Consider the following 18,409-nt stretch of genomic DNA (forward strand, 5'->3'; position numbering starts at 1 on the left):
AGGGAGAGGGAGATCGATGCGGGCTCGATCCCAGGACCCTGAGATCATGACCTGAGCCGAAATTCAGAGTCAGCCTCTTAACTGACTGAGCCACCCAGGTGCTCAGAAAAACCTTTGTTTTTTAGAAGTTTTAAGAAGCCATTGTCATGTAACCTTTCAAACTGTTGACTTAAACCTCAGTTCATGTTTACAGGAGCTTTACTTGTCTACTTCGATACTCACTTTCCCTGAAAGACTCATACATGAGTATACATACACGCATAAACATACTAACATGTACATGAAGTAGTGTATCTTTTCTGAGCTCCCATAGTATCTTGTTTCTTTTTCTAATTGCCACTTGACTTTCTGCTTTTTTTTCAAATAAGAATAACAGAATTAACTTGGACATGGTTTCAAAGAGGAAGGATGTACCAGCATTGCTTGCCCATGGCTCAGTGGTTCTGCGAGTTCACTTTTGATGAGACTTACCAATGTGTCTTTCTCTCTCCTCCCCTGATTATTAGGTGACCAATGGCCAAGGGGAAAATAAGATGAAAAATCTACCTGTGCCTGTATATCTCAGACCTCTAGATGAGAAAGATACATCAATGAAGGTAAATTAATTTTGAAGTTAAAGGAAATATTTCTTAAACTCTGGATGGATTTTCTTTCTAAAACCAGAAAAGTTTAAATTCTGCTTTTGTGGGTGAGGTTATTGTTCATTTTATAAATTTATTTTATAAACTTATTTGTTTATTTTATAAATTTATTTTATAAAACTGGGATACTTTGAATATTAAAGACCTGTATTCATGGGGCGCCTGTCTGACTCAGTAGAACGTGCACCTCTTAATTTCAGGGTCTTGAGTTTGAGGTCCACACTGGGGAGAGTTTACTTGAAAAAAAGGAACAACAACAACAACAAAAAGACCTATAGTCATAATCAATAGATTTTTAAAGAAATGTGAAAAGTTCTAAACGTTTTTAGAACGAAAATGACTTACTTATCCCCCTGCCTTTTTTCAAACCCAAAAAGCTGTGGTGTGCTGTTGGAGTCAATTTATCAGGTGGGAAGACCAGAGATGGTGGTTCTGTTGTTGGAGCAAGTGTATTTTACAAGGATGTTGCTGGTTTGGATACAGAAGGCAGTAAACAGCGAAGTGCATCCCAGAGTAGCTTAGACAAGTTAGACCAGGAACTTAAGGTAAGTGTATGCACTAACATTTGACCTCCTGGTTGTAGCTTTTTGGTTCAAAACTTACTTCTGGTCCAGCTTCTAACGGAGATTATTATGCAGGTTCCTTACGCTCTCTTTTAGGTCCATTTTACTGAGGTGTATTTTACATATGATAAGGTATATACACTTGAAATGGGAACAGTTTGAAGAGTTTTGACAAATGCATATACCCACTTAAGAACCGTCAAAATCAAGATACAGAACATTTTTATCATTAACCAGCTTTAACTGCTATTTTTTACTCTATTATTTAATATTGAAAGGTGCTTGTATCTTTAGCCTTTTCAAATAATCTGAAAACAAACGCAAAACAGTATTACCCTTTACTGTTATAGCACAACTGTATGAATATGTACACATACATATCATTTTAAACATTCATTTTCTTACTCTGTATACATAGGAACAGCAGAAGGAGTTAAAAAATCAAGAAGAATTATCCAGTCTAGTCTGGATCTGTACCAGCACTCATTCAGCTACAAAAGTTATCATTATTGATGCTATTCAACCAGGCAACATCCTAGACAGTTTCACTGTTTGCAACTCTCATGTTCTGTGTATAGCAAGTGTACCAGGTAAGAGGAAGCCATGTCCCTCTCTTCCTACCATCTATACCTTTTTACTGACAGGAACTGACTTGTTTGCTGGAGGTACAGTTATGCACTGCTCTCATGGAGTTTATGTTCTAGCTGGGGAGGACCAAAAATAGACTGGAAATAAGTGACTAAATAAGATTTTCAAATATTACGAAGAGAATAAAACAATGATAACATGAGAAGATGCCTGGTGGACAAAGAGCAAGGGTCTATTTAGATTGATGAGAAAGAGAAGGCTTCTGAAGTTGGGATTGAATATTACATAACGTTAAAACATTGGTTTAAAATGGGTGCACACAAGGGGCGCCTGGGTGGCTCAGTGGGTTAAAATGGGTGCACACGATATGTCTACACAATGGAATATTATTTAGTCATAAGAAGGAACGTAATTCTGTTACATACTACAATATAGATTAATTTGGGAAGCATGCTAAGCAAAGTAACCCAGACACACAAGGGCAGATGTTGTACGATTCCATTTATATGAGCTATCTAGACGAGGCAGATTCATGAAGACAGAGGTAGATTAGAGATTAATAGGAATAGAGGCGGGGGAGGCTCGGGGAACAGGGTTAATGGGTACACATTTTCTACAAGGTGTGCTGGAAAAATTTCAGACATAGATAGTTGTGGTTGCATGGCATTGTGTAAATAAATAATGCCAGTGAGTTGTACACTTAAACATGTTGAAATGGCAAGTTTGATGTTACGTATGTATATTTTACTGCAACAAAATATTTTAATGTGCTATGAATAAGAACAGCCTTCTGAATAAAGGAAACTGAAGAAATTTATCTTTATATGGTAAATGCTCAGTTTTTCAATGTATTACTAATATTTTAAGACACTGTGTACCCCTAGGGCAATGAGCTTTTAATAGTGGTGGAAGTCCATATTGCAAATAGCATTGATAATTAAAAAAAAATTATTTTTACTGACTCGTCAGATATTAGATTTCCTTGTTTTTAACCTCATTAGGTGGCTGCTGAGGAACTCATTAAGAACAGAAGTATCACTTCTGACATTTTCATGTTTAGTTATGCTTGCAGTAATAGAAGTATTATCTTAATTTTTGAAGTTGCTTTCTCATTTTGTGAAGGTTAATTTAAGTAAAATCTAAAGTTACCATGCTGGCGGTATATTTTAGTAGTTGTTTGTCCCATCTGCACGCTCTTATTTCAAACCTTACTTCCTTAGCTATTAGAAAAAGGTTTATCTTGTTTTTCAGGAGCAAGAGAAACAGACTACCCTGCAGGAGAAGAGCTTTCAGAATCTGGACAGGTAGACAAAGCGTCTTTATGTGGCAGCATGACCAGCAATAGCTCAGCAGAGACGGACAGCCTGTTGGGGGGCATCACAGTGGTTGGTTGTTCTGCAGAAGGTGTGACAGCAGCTGCCACTTCCCCTAGTACCAACGGTGCTTCTCCAGTGATGGAAAAACCACCAGGTATCGCTCTCCTCTTACGTGTCATCAGTATGGAGTCAGAGCCTATCCCAGAGGCCTCATTACAGACTTCTACTCGATTTAGATCTTCAAGTAATGAGGGCGAAAAGCTCAAAAGAAGACACTGTAATACTGTTGTAATGCCTATTAAAACAAGAATTCTGTGTTTCGGGGCGCCCGGGTGGCTCAGTTGTTAGGCATCTGCCTTCGGCTCGGGTCATGATCCCAGGGTCCTGGGATCAAGCCCCACGTTGGGCTCCCTGCTCGTCAGGAGGCCTGCTTCTCCCTCTCCCACTCCCCCTGCTTGTGTTCCCTCTCTCGCTGTCTCTCTCTGTCAAATGAGTGAAATCTTTAAAAACAAAAGCAAAAACAAACCCAAGAATTCTGTATTTCATGGCATAGGGTGGAGGAGGATGGGGTAGGTGGAGTGGAATTCTGTAGCGGTGGTTTGTGTGGGGAGAAGCTCAAACTCAGAATAGTTAGCATGTTTTATTTATTTTGTAGAAAAGGAAGCTGAAAATAGTGAGGTTGATGAAAACGTTCCAACAGCAGAAGAAGCAACGGAAGCCACAGAAGGCAATGCAGGGTCAACTGAAGACACCGTGGACATCTCCCAGCCCGGCGTGTACACGGAACACGTCTTCACAGATCCTCTGGGAGTTCAAATCCCGGAAGACCTCTCACCGGTGTATCAGTCAAGGTATGCAGATGGGTCAGCAACTTAGGAAACCAGGAAAGTGCTCACATGAAAGGAACAAAATCCTCTCAAGCAGCCACAGTATTCGCACTAGGTCTCCATCTCTCCTTCCACTGCATCTGCTCTGGATTCTCCTCCCCTCCCCTCACGTTCTCTATTCCTTCTAACTTAAAAAACAAAACAAGGTGAAAAAAAAACACACAAAGAAACCCTTGCCTATAGGTGCAATAGTCAAAATCTTCCTGGTCATTTTCTCCTCTGATATGATTTGTTTTTTCATTCCTATTCAAACCGTAACTGTGCCATTTTCCTCCCCAGCCCTCCTTTCACTCCAACCCCAGTTAGCTGTAAAATTCGTAGTCTAGATTTCCCATGTGGGTTTGGATGACTTTTTAAAATTTTGTTTTCTGGCAAATAGCTCTTCCTTTAAAGCAATAGGAAATCTAGGCCCATTTAATGAATTCATTATTTTCTGCCTTCTTAGGCCTTTATAGCAAGCTGATAGGGATCTGTCTAAATGTGATTCTTTTTTTAATTTAATATTCCTCCTCTTGTTTATAGAGCAGTAAGTGTCTATTAACATTTGTTAATATAAGAATAAAGTCATCTCGTGTGCCTGGGTGGCTCAAGTTGGTTAAGTGTCTGCCTTCAGCTCAGATCATGATCCCAGGGTCCCAAGTCAGACTCCCTGCTCAGCGGGGAGCCTGCTTCTCCTTCTTCCTCTGTTTGCAACTCCCCCTGCTTATGCGCTTGCTCGCTCTCTCTCTCTCTGTCTCTGTCTGTCAAATAATAAAAAGAATTCCCCCCTCCAAAAGTCCTCTTTTTAGGAATAACAAGTTTTTCTCTCTTGAATTTGATAGCCCACTTACCTTTTTCTAAAAGTGTTCTGACAATCCAAAAAAAGAAGGTCTTAGGAGAGAATATGAGTGTGTTTTAGCATAATAATTTATTTTAGAAAAAAAAAAATTTTAAATATTTTATTTAAGAGAGAGAGCAAAAGAGAGCATGAGCTGAGGGAGAGGAGGACTCCCCACTGAGCAGGGAGGCTGATGCAGGGCTTGGGGCATGACCTAAGGCAAAGGTAGACTCTTATCCTACTGAACCACCCAGGCGCCCCTAGAAAATTCTTTATACTCATTCTCATGTGTGTGTGTGTGTGTGTGTGTGTGTGTTTTGTCTTATAACAAACCATGCCTTCCTCTTCTTTTCCCTAAGAAAAGAAGTTAAAAAATTCAAAATAACCCTAAGGGAGAACCGTAATTATAAGTCTGGATGTTAACTGCTGTATTACGATGTCTTAACTCCCTTGTCTGCACCTTGGTTCTCTTTAGTATGTTAATGTTACTTCTGGTACAGCTGTTGAGATATTTATGATAAGCATTTAAATTTGGCTTTTCTGGAATGCTGGTGTTTGATTTTTTTTTTCAAGCTGTTAAACTAAAAATAAACTAAAATGTTGAAATGTTCAGTCCTTGAAAACTGTAGCTAAGCATACTCAGATGCTTTCCTTTTCCCCACCTTGCTAGTAATGACTCGGATGCGTATAAAGATCAGTTATCAGTATTGCCAAGTGAACAAGACCTGGTGAGAGAAGAAGCTCAGAAGATGAGTAGCCTTTTACCAACTATGTGGCTTGGAGCTCAGAATGGGTGGTAGGTGCCAACTCTCAATATTAGCTTTTGGAATCAGAAGATAAATAAGTAAAATGTGGTGCATAGGCATACAACAAAAAGTGCGTATTAAAGCAGAGAACTTCATGTACTTACACATTTTGAGATGATATTCTAATTACCTCATAAACTGGACTTGCATTGTTTATGAGTGCTAAATCATATAGTTCTTTGTCACAGAATATTCCCTTTATGTAATATTCTTGGAAGAAGAGGTAAATAAAACTTGAAAGTCTGGGTGATCCAGAAATAGAAGATCCTGAACAGCCCAGAGACAGAATTACGGGTGCACAGAATGCTTATATAGGCTAGAATGTATTCAGGAAATACCATCGATTAATCTGTTTGGCTGCGAGAAGGCCCAGTTCATTCTGAATGTAACTGCAAAACACACTAGGGAGACCAGACAGATCCCAATCTGAAAGCCTAGGAGATGATGACGAACATTATGTGGTTTGTTCACATTCTAGTACGATGAGGAGTCTCCAAAAACTGTGCTTCTGCATAGGTTAAGTAAGGTCACGGGTTCATTTTTTCCTTAGGAGTCTTAATACTGCAGAGTGGAGGGTCAACCAGCTTTTTCTCTGAAGCATCAGATAAGAAATGTGTGGGGCTCTGTGGCCATATGAGCTCTCGCAGCTTCTCAGCTCTGGCGTGCTGGCGCAGACAGCCACTGTGCGGGCAGCACGCACGTAGCGGAGCGCAGCTGGGCTCCTGGAACGCTGTGTGAATGCTGAAAGCCTCAGACATCAACAGATACTCTTGGTTTTTCCCAGCCATTTAAAAATGTGAAGATCACTTTTATCTCGCACACTATATGGAGACCGATTTGGCCTGCGGGCCATGGCTTGCCACTCTGATGTAAGCTAGTGTGTCATCAGAAAGTTATAGTTTGGTGTAGTAGAAGGCTACTTTTAAAAGTATTTTTAAAAACAGATTTAGCCAAGGATTCTGAAGTCTGTGGGAACCTGAAACTAACTGACCATGCATTATTCTAGTTCTGACTTTTCACTCTTCTGTGTTTCCTTTTGCGTAAGCAACTTATTTCTTTGCGTTAGACTCTCGTTGTTATTTCCTAAGATTTTTGTGTTACTCTTCTTACTTCCTAAGGGAACGTTGTGGTCATTATTAGGTGTAAGCAACAACTTGCTGTTCTCTGTGCCTTACCAGTCTTGATTTTGTTCTTGCAGTTTGTATGTGCATTCATCTGTAGCCCAGTGGAGGAAATGTCTCCATTCTATTAAACTTAAAGATTCGATTCTCAGTATTGTGTAAGTTTTGTTTTAGAAATTATTCCTTTCAAAAATATGTATTTTGGCATAAGCTATCTTTTTTAAGACTGTTAAAGCTAACACGTGCTTCATGATTAAGTCAGTATCCAGATTTTTCTTCCCCACTTGTGGAATCAGAGAAGCTGAATGAGATTAAAACTCTAACTTAATACAAAGTAATATAATTCCTATATAGAGCTTTAAGTCAAACTTGTCAGGTTGATTCCTCACCAACTTGTCAGGTGAGTTCTATAGTACTCTGGGGAGAGAACCAATGAATACCTGTTAATTTGTTTGTTTGAGGGTACTCTTTAGAATTAGTGAGTTGTGGACTGGGGCATTGATTCACTAGTCCTTTCCTGTATGTCGCTATCAAAAACTCCAAAGTCCACAGAGCCGACTGTTAGTTCCACTTAAGGCACCTGTCTCGGGTCTGTGGCCCTTCTGTGACAAGAGCAGCTTGGGGCCGGAAAGTGAAATAAGAAAGTCCACCGCACAGGCTGTTTAGTTCAGCTGACATTTTCATAGCAAGACTTTCTCAAGGAGAGTGTGTTCCGGGGCGCCGTGCTGGGTCAGCATAGAGTATGTGACTCCTCATCTTGGGGTCGTGACTTTGAGCCCCACACTGGGCGTAGAGATGACTTAAAAAAAATAAAAGTATTCTTTAGGTTCTGGTATATCTGGAATATCATGGATTGGCCCTCTGAAGGCCTCTGAACTAGTTCAGTAGCATGTGGTCCCTCCCGCATTCCCACATGCAGAGTCCTGAAATCCCTTTTCCTGTTTGCAGACACGTGAAAGGAATTGTGTTAGTGGCCCTGGCTGATGGCACCCTTGCAATCTTTCACAGAGGAGTTGGTGAGTTGTTATGAATATATGATGTGCCCAATTTGTTGCTTTGCAAAAGCATTTTCTAGCAGATTGGACTGTGTTTTAAAGAAATGATACCTAATAAGAGAAGAAATAAAGGTTTAGGGCGCCTGGGTGGCTCCGTTGGTTAAGCAACTGCCTTCGGCTCAGGTGCTAATCCCGGCGTCCCAGGATCGAGTCCCATATTGGGCTCCCAGCTCCACGGGGAGTCTGCTTTTCCTTCTGACCTTCTCCCCTCTCATGTTCTCTCTCTCAAATAAATAAATTCTAAAAAAAAAAAAAAAGAGAGAGAGAGAATAAAGGTTTAAACTGAACACTAACAGTATATGACTTCAGTAGATAGTGAGTGCACGTGTTTATTATTTCAGGTTGCTCTGGCATAATGTGAGATGGGGGCACTTGTTTCTCGTTCATATACTTCTTCAGTTAGGAGACACTTAATGAGAGGGAAGGTTGGCATTTTTGTTGTTCAGTATTTTTTTTAAAGATTTTATTTATTTATTTGACAGATAGTAGGCGGAGAGGCAGGCAGAGAGCCCAATGTGGGGCTTGGTCCCAGGACTCTGAGATCATGACTTGAGCCGAAGGCAGAGGCTTTAACCCAATAATTTGCATCCACTTATATTTGGAAAAAAATTTTTTTTAAGTTTCTAATTGGATATGGTTTAGTCATTTTCGTGTCCTATTATTTTTATTCTTCCTCTTTAAAACCAGTATATTTGTCATCTGCAGATGGGAGGGGTGGTCAAGGTCCAAAAACCTGCCTTGAGTTAAAAGGGAACTAGAGAAGTGAGCATATGACACTTCCTAACTCCTTGGTACAGGTATCAGCCAAAAATGATCATTCATTTCCTACCTGCTAGATTGCTAGAGCAGAAAAATATTTCATAAGCAGAGACACACTAAATTTGGATTTTTTTTTTTTTAATTTTATTTATTTGACAGAGAGAGATCACAAGTAGGCAGAGAGGCAGGCAGAGAGAGAGAGGAGAAAGCAGGCTCCATGCTGAGCAGAAAGCCCGATGTGGGACTCGATCCCAGGACCCTGGGATCATGACCTGAGCCGAAGGCAGCGGCCCCAACCCACTGAGCCACCCAGGCGCCCCTAAATTTGGATTTTTAGCAAGGCTTTTCCCCAAGTCTCATATGTCTTTGGGCTTGGAAAGATAAAGAGTAGATGATGACTAGGTGTCTTGGTAACTAACTGGTACCTAGAGATTGCTGCTTAATGACTTGATATCATCAGAGTTGGGGGGCTCTCTTTTTCCTTGTTTAGACCCTTTGTAGACTCTGAGTTTAATCCTCACAACAACTTACGAAGAAGGTTCTGTTGTCATCCTCATTTTATAGATGAAGAAACTGGAGGCACAGGTTTTCAGTCCCTTCGTGGTCAGTCAGCTAATAAGTACAAAAGCCTAGGAAAAACGTGGTAATAAATGTTTTGGGGGGCGCCTGGGTGGCGCAGTGGGTTAAAGCCTCTGCCTTAGGCTCAGGTCATGATCCCAGGGTCCTGGAATCAAGCCCCGCATGGGGCTCTCTGCTCAGCGGGGAGCCTGCTTCCTCCTCTGTCTCTGCCTGCCTCTCTGCCTACTTGTAATTCTGCCTGTCAAATAAATAAATAAAATCTTTTAAAAATAATTTATATATTTTTATAATTTATTTGAAAATAAATAAATAAATGTTTTGGCAAGCTGAACCCAAAGTTATATTGAAGAACAGACAAAAGACATAATAAGTATAAATGTAAAGTTCTGCATTGGGGTTCAGAAGAGTAAAAAGGGGGCAACATGTCTGAAGAATGAGAAGTACCTGAAGGTCGACCCCAAACTTAATACAAGTTACTGAACACCTTCAGCCTCCTAGAACCCTGTGTCCAGAACAGGACTGGTGATCACCTGCTCCGCTGCGGTGGACTGACCGCATGCTAAACAAACAGATAAAGTGGAGTTAGGATGAAGGGTCTGCAAACCGTAATACATACAGAGCACATCCCAAGAGTGCTTCGTTTTGAGAGGAGAAAACATAGGGCAGTACGAAGTAGGACTGAGTTTTTCTGTGCCCATTGCGCAAAGCTGCAGACCAAGGGGCGATGACGTTCTAGGGTCAACTAGTTAGGTGTGGGGAGTATTTTTCAGTGACAGCTTTTGGAAAATGGAACGGCCGCTTTGTGAGGCAGTACGTTTTCTTTCACTGAAATTGTTCAAGCCGACTCTACAAAAGCAAGCTTTCAGTGGCCGATTCCCATTTGTATTTCTGCCATCAGAGGTTATTGGGTGTGTAATTCCTGAAGTGTTAGTATTATTAGCAATGTGTTGTCCTTAACATTTACAATATAAATCAAAATGCAAGTGGGAGAAAGATTATCCAGAAAATAATACTAAATCCATTCTGATTCTTAAACTGTTACTACAAACGGATAATTGGTATCTGATTTATCACATCACAGCGAGTGAGTGTCCAGGCCATGGATGGCTCATTAGACATCTTCCCCAACTGTGCAGTAAGTAGACAGAAGGAGAGAATTCAGTCTCCGCAAAGAAAAGATAAACTATGCGGTATTTTGCAGTGATCACCTATAATTGTATTAATGCACCCAAATACAATGTTTCTTATGTTAAAATTGAGTGAAAGGTGATATGCATTAACTAATAATTTTACTTCTTATTTTAAAGATGGGCAGTGGGATTTGTCCAACTATCACCTGTTAGACCTCGGGCGGCCTCACCATTCCGTCCGGTGTATGGCTGTGGTACATGACAAAGTCTGGTGTGGCTATAGGAACAAAGTCTATGTGGTTCAGCCGAAGGCTATGAAAATAGAGGTGAGTTAACCTATGCGTGCTTTTGTTACTGAATTTGCCTTTTCTGAAGACTATAGTTATATTTAACTTCTTTAGAAACCGTTTTCTGAGTCTAAAGGGCATATCAGTGATGGATTGGATGACAGCTTTTTTTTTTTAAGATTTTTAAATTTTATTTTTTTGGAGAGAGAGAGATAGCTGGGGGGAGGAGCAGAGGGAGAGAAAGAAGCAGATTCCCCGCTGAGCAGGGAGCCCAGTGTGGGATTCCATCCCCAAGATCCTGGGATCGTGACCTGAGCTGAAGGCAGCCGCTTAACCAACTGAGCCACCCAGGTGCCCCTGGATGACAGCTTTCTGTGTTACTTCACCTCTCTTGCCACTTTTGACTATGGTGGGAAATGGCTTTTTTTGTTTGTTTATTTTTTGTTTTTTGTAAGGAAGGAGGATTCACACATGAATGTTTTAAATGTGTGTCTGAATATCCATAATGTAACACGTGTATTTTTTGGATTCTTGGTTCTTGATATGTGTACTTATGTGTGGGTTTTGTGGGAGGAGGTTTCCCCTGTCTCTGCCACTCCATGTGGATCCAGGAAAATTCATACCTGTGTCAGAGACTGAGAAATAAGATTGCAATTGGCCACTTGTTTTAAAAATAAAAACCTCCTAGCATTGCTCTCTTAAAAGTTTTGCCGCAATATACAAATTCATTCTAATTGTTAAAGAAAAAGGGCAGGAAAAATTTAAGGTAAAAGTCCTTATCCCTTTTTCCAAATCTAGTTCCTGCATGCAGATATACACACACAGAGCAGTATAGGTTCCTTTTTGTTTAATTTAATTTTTTTTATTTTATTTTTAAAGATTTAATTTATTTATTTGACAGACAAGAGATCACAAGTAGGTGGAGAGGCAGGCAGAGAGAGAGAGGAGGAAGCAGGCTCCCTGCTGAGCAGAGAGCCTGATGCGGGGCTTGATCCCAGGACCCTGGGATCATGACCTGAGCTGGAGGCAGAGGCTTTAACCTACTGAGCCACCCAGGAACCCCTCCTTTTTGTTTAATTTTAAATAGGCTTTTACTTCATTCATTGCTCTGCAGCAATACAAAATCCTGAGATCAAATTCAGGCTTTTTGTTGAACACTCTTACAGAGTCTGGATATGCCAGTGTTACTTTGGTAAGTTGATACCCTGCACAGTGCCCAAGTCTAGCATCCTGAAGCTGTTTGTTCTGCGTTTTGTTCTGCAGTCTGGGATAAAAGCATTTGTGTATGTCAGAGTCATCCTATTTAGTAAGTAGTATCTACGTGCCTCTTCTAATACATGGTCTGCCAGATTGCTGCGCAAATTAGCACAGTTTTTAAACATGAACTCCTGTTTAATCAAAATAACATTGTGATTGAACAATCTTTCCTAGAAATCGTTTGACGCGCACCCCAGGAAAGAGAGCCAGGTGCGGCAGCTTGCGTGGGTGGGTGACGGTGTGTGGGTCTCCATTCGTTTGGATTCCACACTTCGTCTCTATCATGCACACACTTACCAGCACCTACAGGATGTGGACATTGAGCCTTATGTAAGCAAAATGTTAGGTAAGCTTCCAAAGCATTCTATCTATGTCAGTTGAATAAAATGTTTTCTTTTTAAATGGTCTCAAATGCTAGGTAGAACGAATGAATAAGTTGCCTCAGGACTGGTGAGCTCTTATCACTCAAAGTGTCAGGCAGATGCTCCGTGTACCCTGTGGCTCTTGACAGAAATTTGGGATCATTTTTGACTCCTCTCTTATTCCCCACACCTAATCCATCACTGGGAGCTGTCAAGTCTGTCTCCAAAAATATCTTAAATCAGTTACTTCTTTATCTCTACCATTATCCCTGTAGGCCAGACCACCATCCTTACCCCGCTAGATAACCGTGAAGCTCTTAACCGGTCTCTGTGTTTCCACTGCAGTTTGTTCGCTGCATAGTAACCAGTGTGCCAATACCACCGTGACATACTTACGTAACACCAGCCACCTTAGGTGAGGTGACATTTTGTGACAACACCAGAAGAACTGGTCCAGGGACCTGGACCACTCTTCTCACTCACTCTGGTCTGCTCATACTGACCTGAGCTCACCAGGTTCCTTCCCACTTCAGGCTCCTCATATGTGTTATATCCTCTGCCAGAGAAGTTCTTGGTCCCTTTTTACTTGGCTTTCAGGCTGAAACTTAATGTCACCTGGAGAACAGACCTTGCCTGATTTCCCAATATGATAAAGGTCCTCTCGTGCTTTCTCTTCATGGGCTTATTATTGTGGTTGCATCAATAATAATTGATTCTAGTTTGTTGTCTTTCTTGCCCCAAAGACCAGAAGGCCCACAAAGAGTGGGAACCATCTCTGGCTTGTTCCATCCTATATCCTTAGTCCCTAATCTAGCACTCTGAGTATTAGGAAGGTCATAAATGCAAACTAATTTTAGGAATATACTTTTCTTTAAAGATTTTATTTATTTTAGAGAGAGAGAGAGAGAGAGCATGCACAAGCGGGGATGGTTAGATGAGGAGGGAGAAAGAGAATCTAATGCAGACTCTACACTGAGCACAAAGCCCAGTGGGGGGCTCGATCCCAGGACTGCAAGATCATGACCTTAGACGAAACCAGGAGTCTGGCGCTTAACCAACTGAGCCACCCAGGCCCCCCAATTTCAGGAATATATTTTGACCATAGGTTAAAGATCTCTAGCTTAGACTGAATGGTAGTAGTTAAGGCTTCTAACACTGTTTGTGATCATATTCTCAGTTCTTGTAAATAGAACTTGTGAGTAAGTAAATGCTATTTGTCTTAAATGTATGATTATCTGTTTAAGAATTTTCCTTTCAAGTCTCAGAAAATAAAATCAGTTGTAAAAATTCCCTTCAGATAAAAAAAGTGCATCTGTTCTCCCTAAATTACATGCCTGTGATACCCTAAAATTTCAGAACTGCTCTAGAATCAAAATGTGTAAATAAGGAAAGAGTGTAAATTCTGTTAAAGATTGTTCTTATCTATGCAAATAAATTTAAGGCAAAGTAGAACTCTTTCGGCTTATAAAAACAAAGGACCTTGGGTTTTCCAATCTGGCAAACTGTTTTTGTTATTTTTTGGTTTGTTTTGGGTTTGGTTTGGTTTGGCAGCTCCTTAATTAAATCTTGTGTCCTACCTCTTGATTTACAGTATTTTCTTTCTGAATGATCATGTAATGTCAGCTACTTGTAGAATTTTCTTTTTCCATTAACAGTGAGTTATCAGACAGGTGATAAAGCCCAATGAAAGTTTGCTGTGGTGTGCACCTTCAGGAAACATCCAACTAGCTCTGGTCACTTTCTTCTGTCTTGTATTAATCTAGCCATTCTAAGGGATTTGGAACTTAAGACATCATCTGTTCTAGTTTCTCAATAAAAATTTTTCCCACCCACTGTACAGGTACTGGAAAACTGGGCTTCTCTTTTGTGAGGATCACAGCTCTTATGGTGTCTTGCAATCGTTTGTGGGTGGGGACAGGAAACGGTGTCATCATCTCCATCCCACTGACAGAAAGTAAGTATATTTTTAGCTGACTGTCACAGTGCAGACAGAAGAGTTGCAGGGTGTAGTTGTGTCCAGAATTCAGGCAGAGGGAATGATTTTGGTATTGCTAATCTGTGGTAATTCAGGAAATCAAACTAATGACAAAGACTTAACTGTTGTCTCTTCATTACTTCCACAAAACGTATACATTGTAGCGAATTAATAGTGTCTGTCTGGACCAGCCTTTGTAACTAAAAAATGTTCCATTGTGGGAGGCTTTTCTTTGTAATTCAGGGATCACAGTCCTATTTCATTATTTAAATAAAGGCTGAAGTCTGGCTTTCTTAAGGGTTAGTACATCAATGTCCAGAAACGGCCTAGAATCATTCTGGTTCTTCACATCCCTCTGGCAGTTACTATAGGATATTCCACTTGGCTTATTTGAGGTTTTGAAAATGTGGGAAAAGTCTCTTAGGTTAGCAAGTGTTTGTGATGCTGGAGACAAGCCGTCTCTCCTGTATGTGAAAAGGATGTGAACAAAATGTACATTGTATGTTTTTTACATTATGTTTCGTTATTGTTATTTTTGTGAACAAAGTGTACATTGTATGTTTTTCATTATGTTCCATTACATTGATTATTCATCAAATAAGCATTTTTGTGTTACAGAATTCATGGGCCGGGAATGGTTTGAAAACAAGTGCCATAAGTCCAGAAAATAAGTTGATAATTAGATAAAATAATTCTGAGGAATTGCCCTGCCTTTCTTCAGGGAGAAGGGGAGATGCTTGGAAGGTGGTCTGTCTGGAGCCTTTGAAGAACTCAAGTTCTTAATCCCAGCTGTCTTTTGTGCAATTACTTATAAATCTGCATGAGTTCATCTCCCTTCTTTATAAAAGAGAATTCCATTTTAGCATAGCTATTTGAACCCAATTTCTTAAAAGGGGGAAATATTTGCATTTAGGAAATGCTCCCCGTTAAGTTCTTATTCTCTGAAATCGCTTTATAATTAAGAAAAGCAAAATCACAGTGAATCAAATAGTCCTTTTTGAGCAGAGATGGTCTACAGAAGCTTTGGTAAGAACTTTCCATGTTACTTGGTATCACACCAAGTTGGATTCTGTTACTGTAGTGAGGAGCTTAGAGTGCCAAGCCAGCAGACAGAAGAAAAGCCGCGAGAGTGGAGGCTCATGGTAGTGCTTGTCCCCTCTGCCATGCACCTCTCCATGTCCCTTTCCTCCTCTCTCACTGTAGCCGTAATCCTCCACCAGGGACGCTTACTGGGGCTGAGGGGTAAGTGCAGATCCTGAACCCAGCTCTTCTTCCTGGCTTCTCATGGCCACCGGGAGGCTGTCCTCCGGCTCTAGATGCCCTCTTGAATGTTCTCAGTGCCATCCTCTCACAATCACTGCATTGCAGCAGGCGTTCTCTGTTGGTTTTATTTTTTAACGTTTGTCCCACGGCCACCAAACTACTGCTCAGCAGCTTCGTGTATTTGTCATCTTTCGTTGCAGCTGAACTTTCTTCCAGACTTTGTTTTCCTTCCAGTAAAAACACGACACATCTCTTAAAACTGTCATTAATCTCCATTGTTTACTCTTATTACCAACCATGTTTCTTTCATTCACTTACTGGCCCATGGAATGGGGATGTTTTGTGAGTCTGGTTGTTCTGCAGTAATGCAGCAAGCCTTCAGTCCGGTGTAGATAAAAGCTACTCTGTTGGAGTGGCTGCATCCTCTTGAACACAGCTTCTTACCACCAGCTCAAGGGAGATATTCTTACCACAGGAGAGAAAAATCAGAAGATAAAACTATGAAATTTTTATTTAATAATATACCCATTTACTTTAAACTGTATAACTGGTTAGTTTTCTAAAATGGGGATTTAAAAAATAAATAAAAATAAAGCAGACATACCTAAGATTCAAACCTGGTTTTTTTAAAACTGAGTTTGTTTTTGTTTTAATTCACAGATGTGTTTAAAAAGTAAGTGTAGTTATTGCTAGACTGGCAAAATCCCCTGCTCCATTTACTGAGGTACTTAAAAATAACTAGCATGCTATGTTACCTTTTTTTCCCCAGCTTTGTCTTGAGTTGGCATTGCTGCCATTGTTTTTACCTCAACTGGCTGTAGCTTTTAGATACTATCATAAGGATTAACCAGTAACATCCTACCTACATCATTGCTGCTTCCCGCAGGAAAATGTTTGGTGTTTGGTTTTTCTGTTGCAGCGAATAAAACCTCAGGAGCACCAGGAAATCGTCCCGGCAGTGTAATCCGCGTGTATGGTGATGAAAACAGCGATAAAGTGACTCCGGGGACATTTATACCCTATTGTTCGATGGCACATGCACAGCTTTGCTTCCATGGGCACCGGGATGCTGTGAAATTCTTTGTGGCAGTCCCAGGTGAGTTAGATTATTATGTCAAGAGGTTGCATATAACTGTCTCTCCTCTATCCCTTGGTTCCACTACCTAGTCTAATGCTAAGAACTGGCATTACAAATAATTCCAATATAATATATGAAAAGTTTTAATGGAGGCATAGATAAAGCACTGTAGGGATATTTGAATGAAATTGTTTTGGAATCTCTGCTCTCTCCCCGAAAACAAACTTGTCGATTTTTATTTAAGAGACTTGCTCGCTTTTGAAAAGCGGTGGTACTATTTTGTCACCACAGAATATCAGAAACGATTATGGCCTAATAAAGGAGAGGCTAGACAGAAGCCCCTGTCATCAAGGTCATATACAGGAAGAGAAGGAGACCGTGGTCTGGTGCCTTTCTCAGTGTTGTGGCAAAGGGCAGCAGACTAGGAGTCCCCGCCTTGCCACTTGCCTAGTTATCTTGAGCAAGTCACTTCACTTGTGAGACTCGTCCTCATTTCCTAAGTGGACATGACTGATCTCTGCTTTGCTGACTTCATTTTTGTGAAAATTAACAAAAGTGCTTTGAAACTATATAGCACCATCTAGACGAAAGATGGTAGTGGTGCTGTCCAGGGAAAAATGTTCTGTCCATTAAGAATACTAAACTAATGTGACTGACCGTGTGCAAACAGGACCCATGTTTTGAACTCTTTTCCTTCTTGAGACACAAGTTTTGGAGCTCTGCAAAATTCAACTCTGACTTCACCACACCAGCTGCATGACATTGGACATGATAGTGTTTCCGTGTGCTAGGGTTCTTCAGAGAAGCAGAACCAATAGGTATAAGAGAGAACAAGTGATTAATTTAATTTAAGGAATTGGCTCATGTGATTCTGGAGGCTGGCAGGTCTGAAATCTGCAGGGAGTCGAGCAGGCTGGAGACCCAGGAAAGAGTTGGTGTTGCAGCTGGAGTCCAGAGCATTCCTTCTTCCTCAGGGGACCTTTTTCTCTGAAGGTCTTCAGCTGATTGGATGAGGCCCACCGGCATTATGGAGAATCATCTGCTTTACTTATGTCCACTGATTTAAGTGTGAATTACATCTAAAAAACACCTTCACACCAATATCCTAGGCTGGAGTTTGGCCACAGGTCTGTGCACCAGAGCCTCGTCAGGATGGCACATAAACTTAACCATTGTCTTCATTTTCCTGAGGGTGTTTCAAAGATGAAATGATTCAGTGTGCATAGCTGGCACATGGCACCCTAACCAGTTACTCAGTATTCTTAACAACATGGTAATGAGTTTCCTGAAATACACACCTTGTATATTTACATAGTCATTTCCTTAGAATAAATTCCTAAAAATGGAATTGCTGATAGCAGTATCTTTTTGCTTTTGTGAAAAAAGAGTCCTAGAATCCCCTTTGAGTCTCCTTTGTATTCCTCTAATCCCAACCTGTTCTGCTTTTCCTCTCCATCTGTTACCACAGTCCTGAAACTGACAAGTATCCTGCCCATGTTTTTATATTTTTACATTTGAAAAAATCTATAAACAATGTGTAGTCTTTTTTTGTATCTTTGAACTTAGTTATGTTGCATATATATTCTTCAACTTCTCATTTTTTTTTTAAGATTTTATTTATTTATTTATTTGACAGACAGAGATCACAAGTAGGCAGAGAGACAGGTGGAGAGAGAGGAAAGGAAGCAGGCTCCCTGCTAAGCAGAGAGCCCGATGCAGGGCTTGATCCCAGGACCCTGGGATCATGACCTGAGCTGAAGGCAGAGGCTTTAACCCACTGAGCCACCCAGGCGCCCCTCATTTTTTTTTTTAATTTGTTAATGTTTATACCTAAAAATCTAGTTCATTCAACTATGCATATTAAAGGTTTTCAAACCATTTCATGCAAGTATTCTACCTTAGAACTTAAATTTAGAATAAATGGC

General features: G+C 40.5%; 1 protein-coding gene across 9 annotated transcripts in view; it reads left to right on the forward strand.

Moving 5' to 3' along the window:
* Positions 1–18,409, forward strand: part of SPAG9 (sperm associated antigen 9) — a 139,580-nt gene that overhangs the window by 110,432 nt on the left and 10,739 nt on the right. For 5 of the 9 annotated variants that reach the window (XM_045984293.1, XM_045984294.1, XM_045984301.1 and 2 more), the window contains 13 exons: positions 507–596; positions 1,019–1,186; positions 1,623–1,794; positions 3,044–3,262; positions 3,764–3,959; positions 5,483–5,608; positions 6,817–6,897; positions 7,688–7,755; positions 10,440–10,588; positions 11,981–12,152; positions 14,009–14,122; positions 15,347–15,385; positions 16,326–16,502. In XM_045984293.1, the coding sequence (XP_045840249.1) occupies positions 507–596; positions 1,019–1,186; positions 1,623–1,794; positions 3,044–3,262; positions 3,764–3,959; positions 5,483–5,608; positions 6,817–6,897; positions 7,688–7,755; positions 10,440–10,588; positions 11,981–12,152; positions 14,009–14,122; positions 15,347–15,385; positions 16,326–16,502 (1,771 nt within the window). The remainder of the gene's footprint in view (positions 1–506; positions 597–1,018; positions 1,187–1,622; positions 1,795–3,043; positions 3,263–3,763; positions 3,960–5,482; positions 5,609–6,816; positions 6,898–7,687; positions 7,756–10,439; positions 10,589–11,980; positions 12,153–14,008; positions 14,123–15,346; positions 15,386–16,325; positions 16,503–18,409) is intronic. The other 4 variants (XM_045984295.1, XM_045984296.1, XM_045984299.1 and 1 more) reach the window with 1 other exon arrangement.

This window comes from Meles meles, chromosome 18, assembly GCF_922984935.1.
Source record: "Meles meles chromosome 18, mMelMel3.1 paternal haplotype, whole genome shotgun sequence".
NCBI classification, from domain to species: domain Eukaryota; kingdom Metazoa; phylum Chordata; class Mammalia; order Carnivora; family Mustelidae; genus Meles; species Meles meles.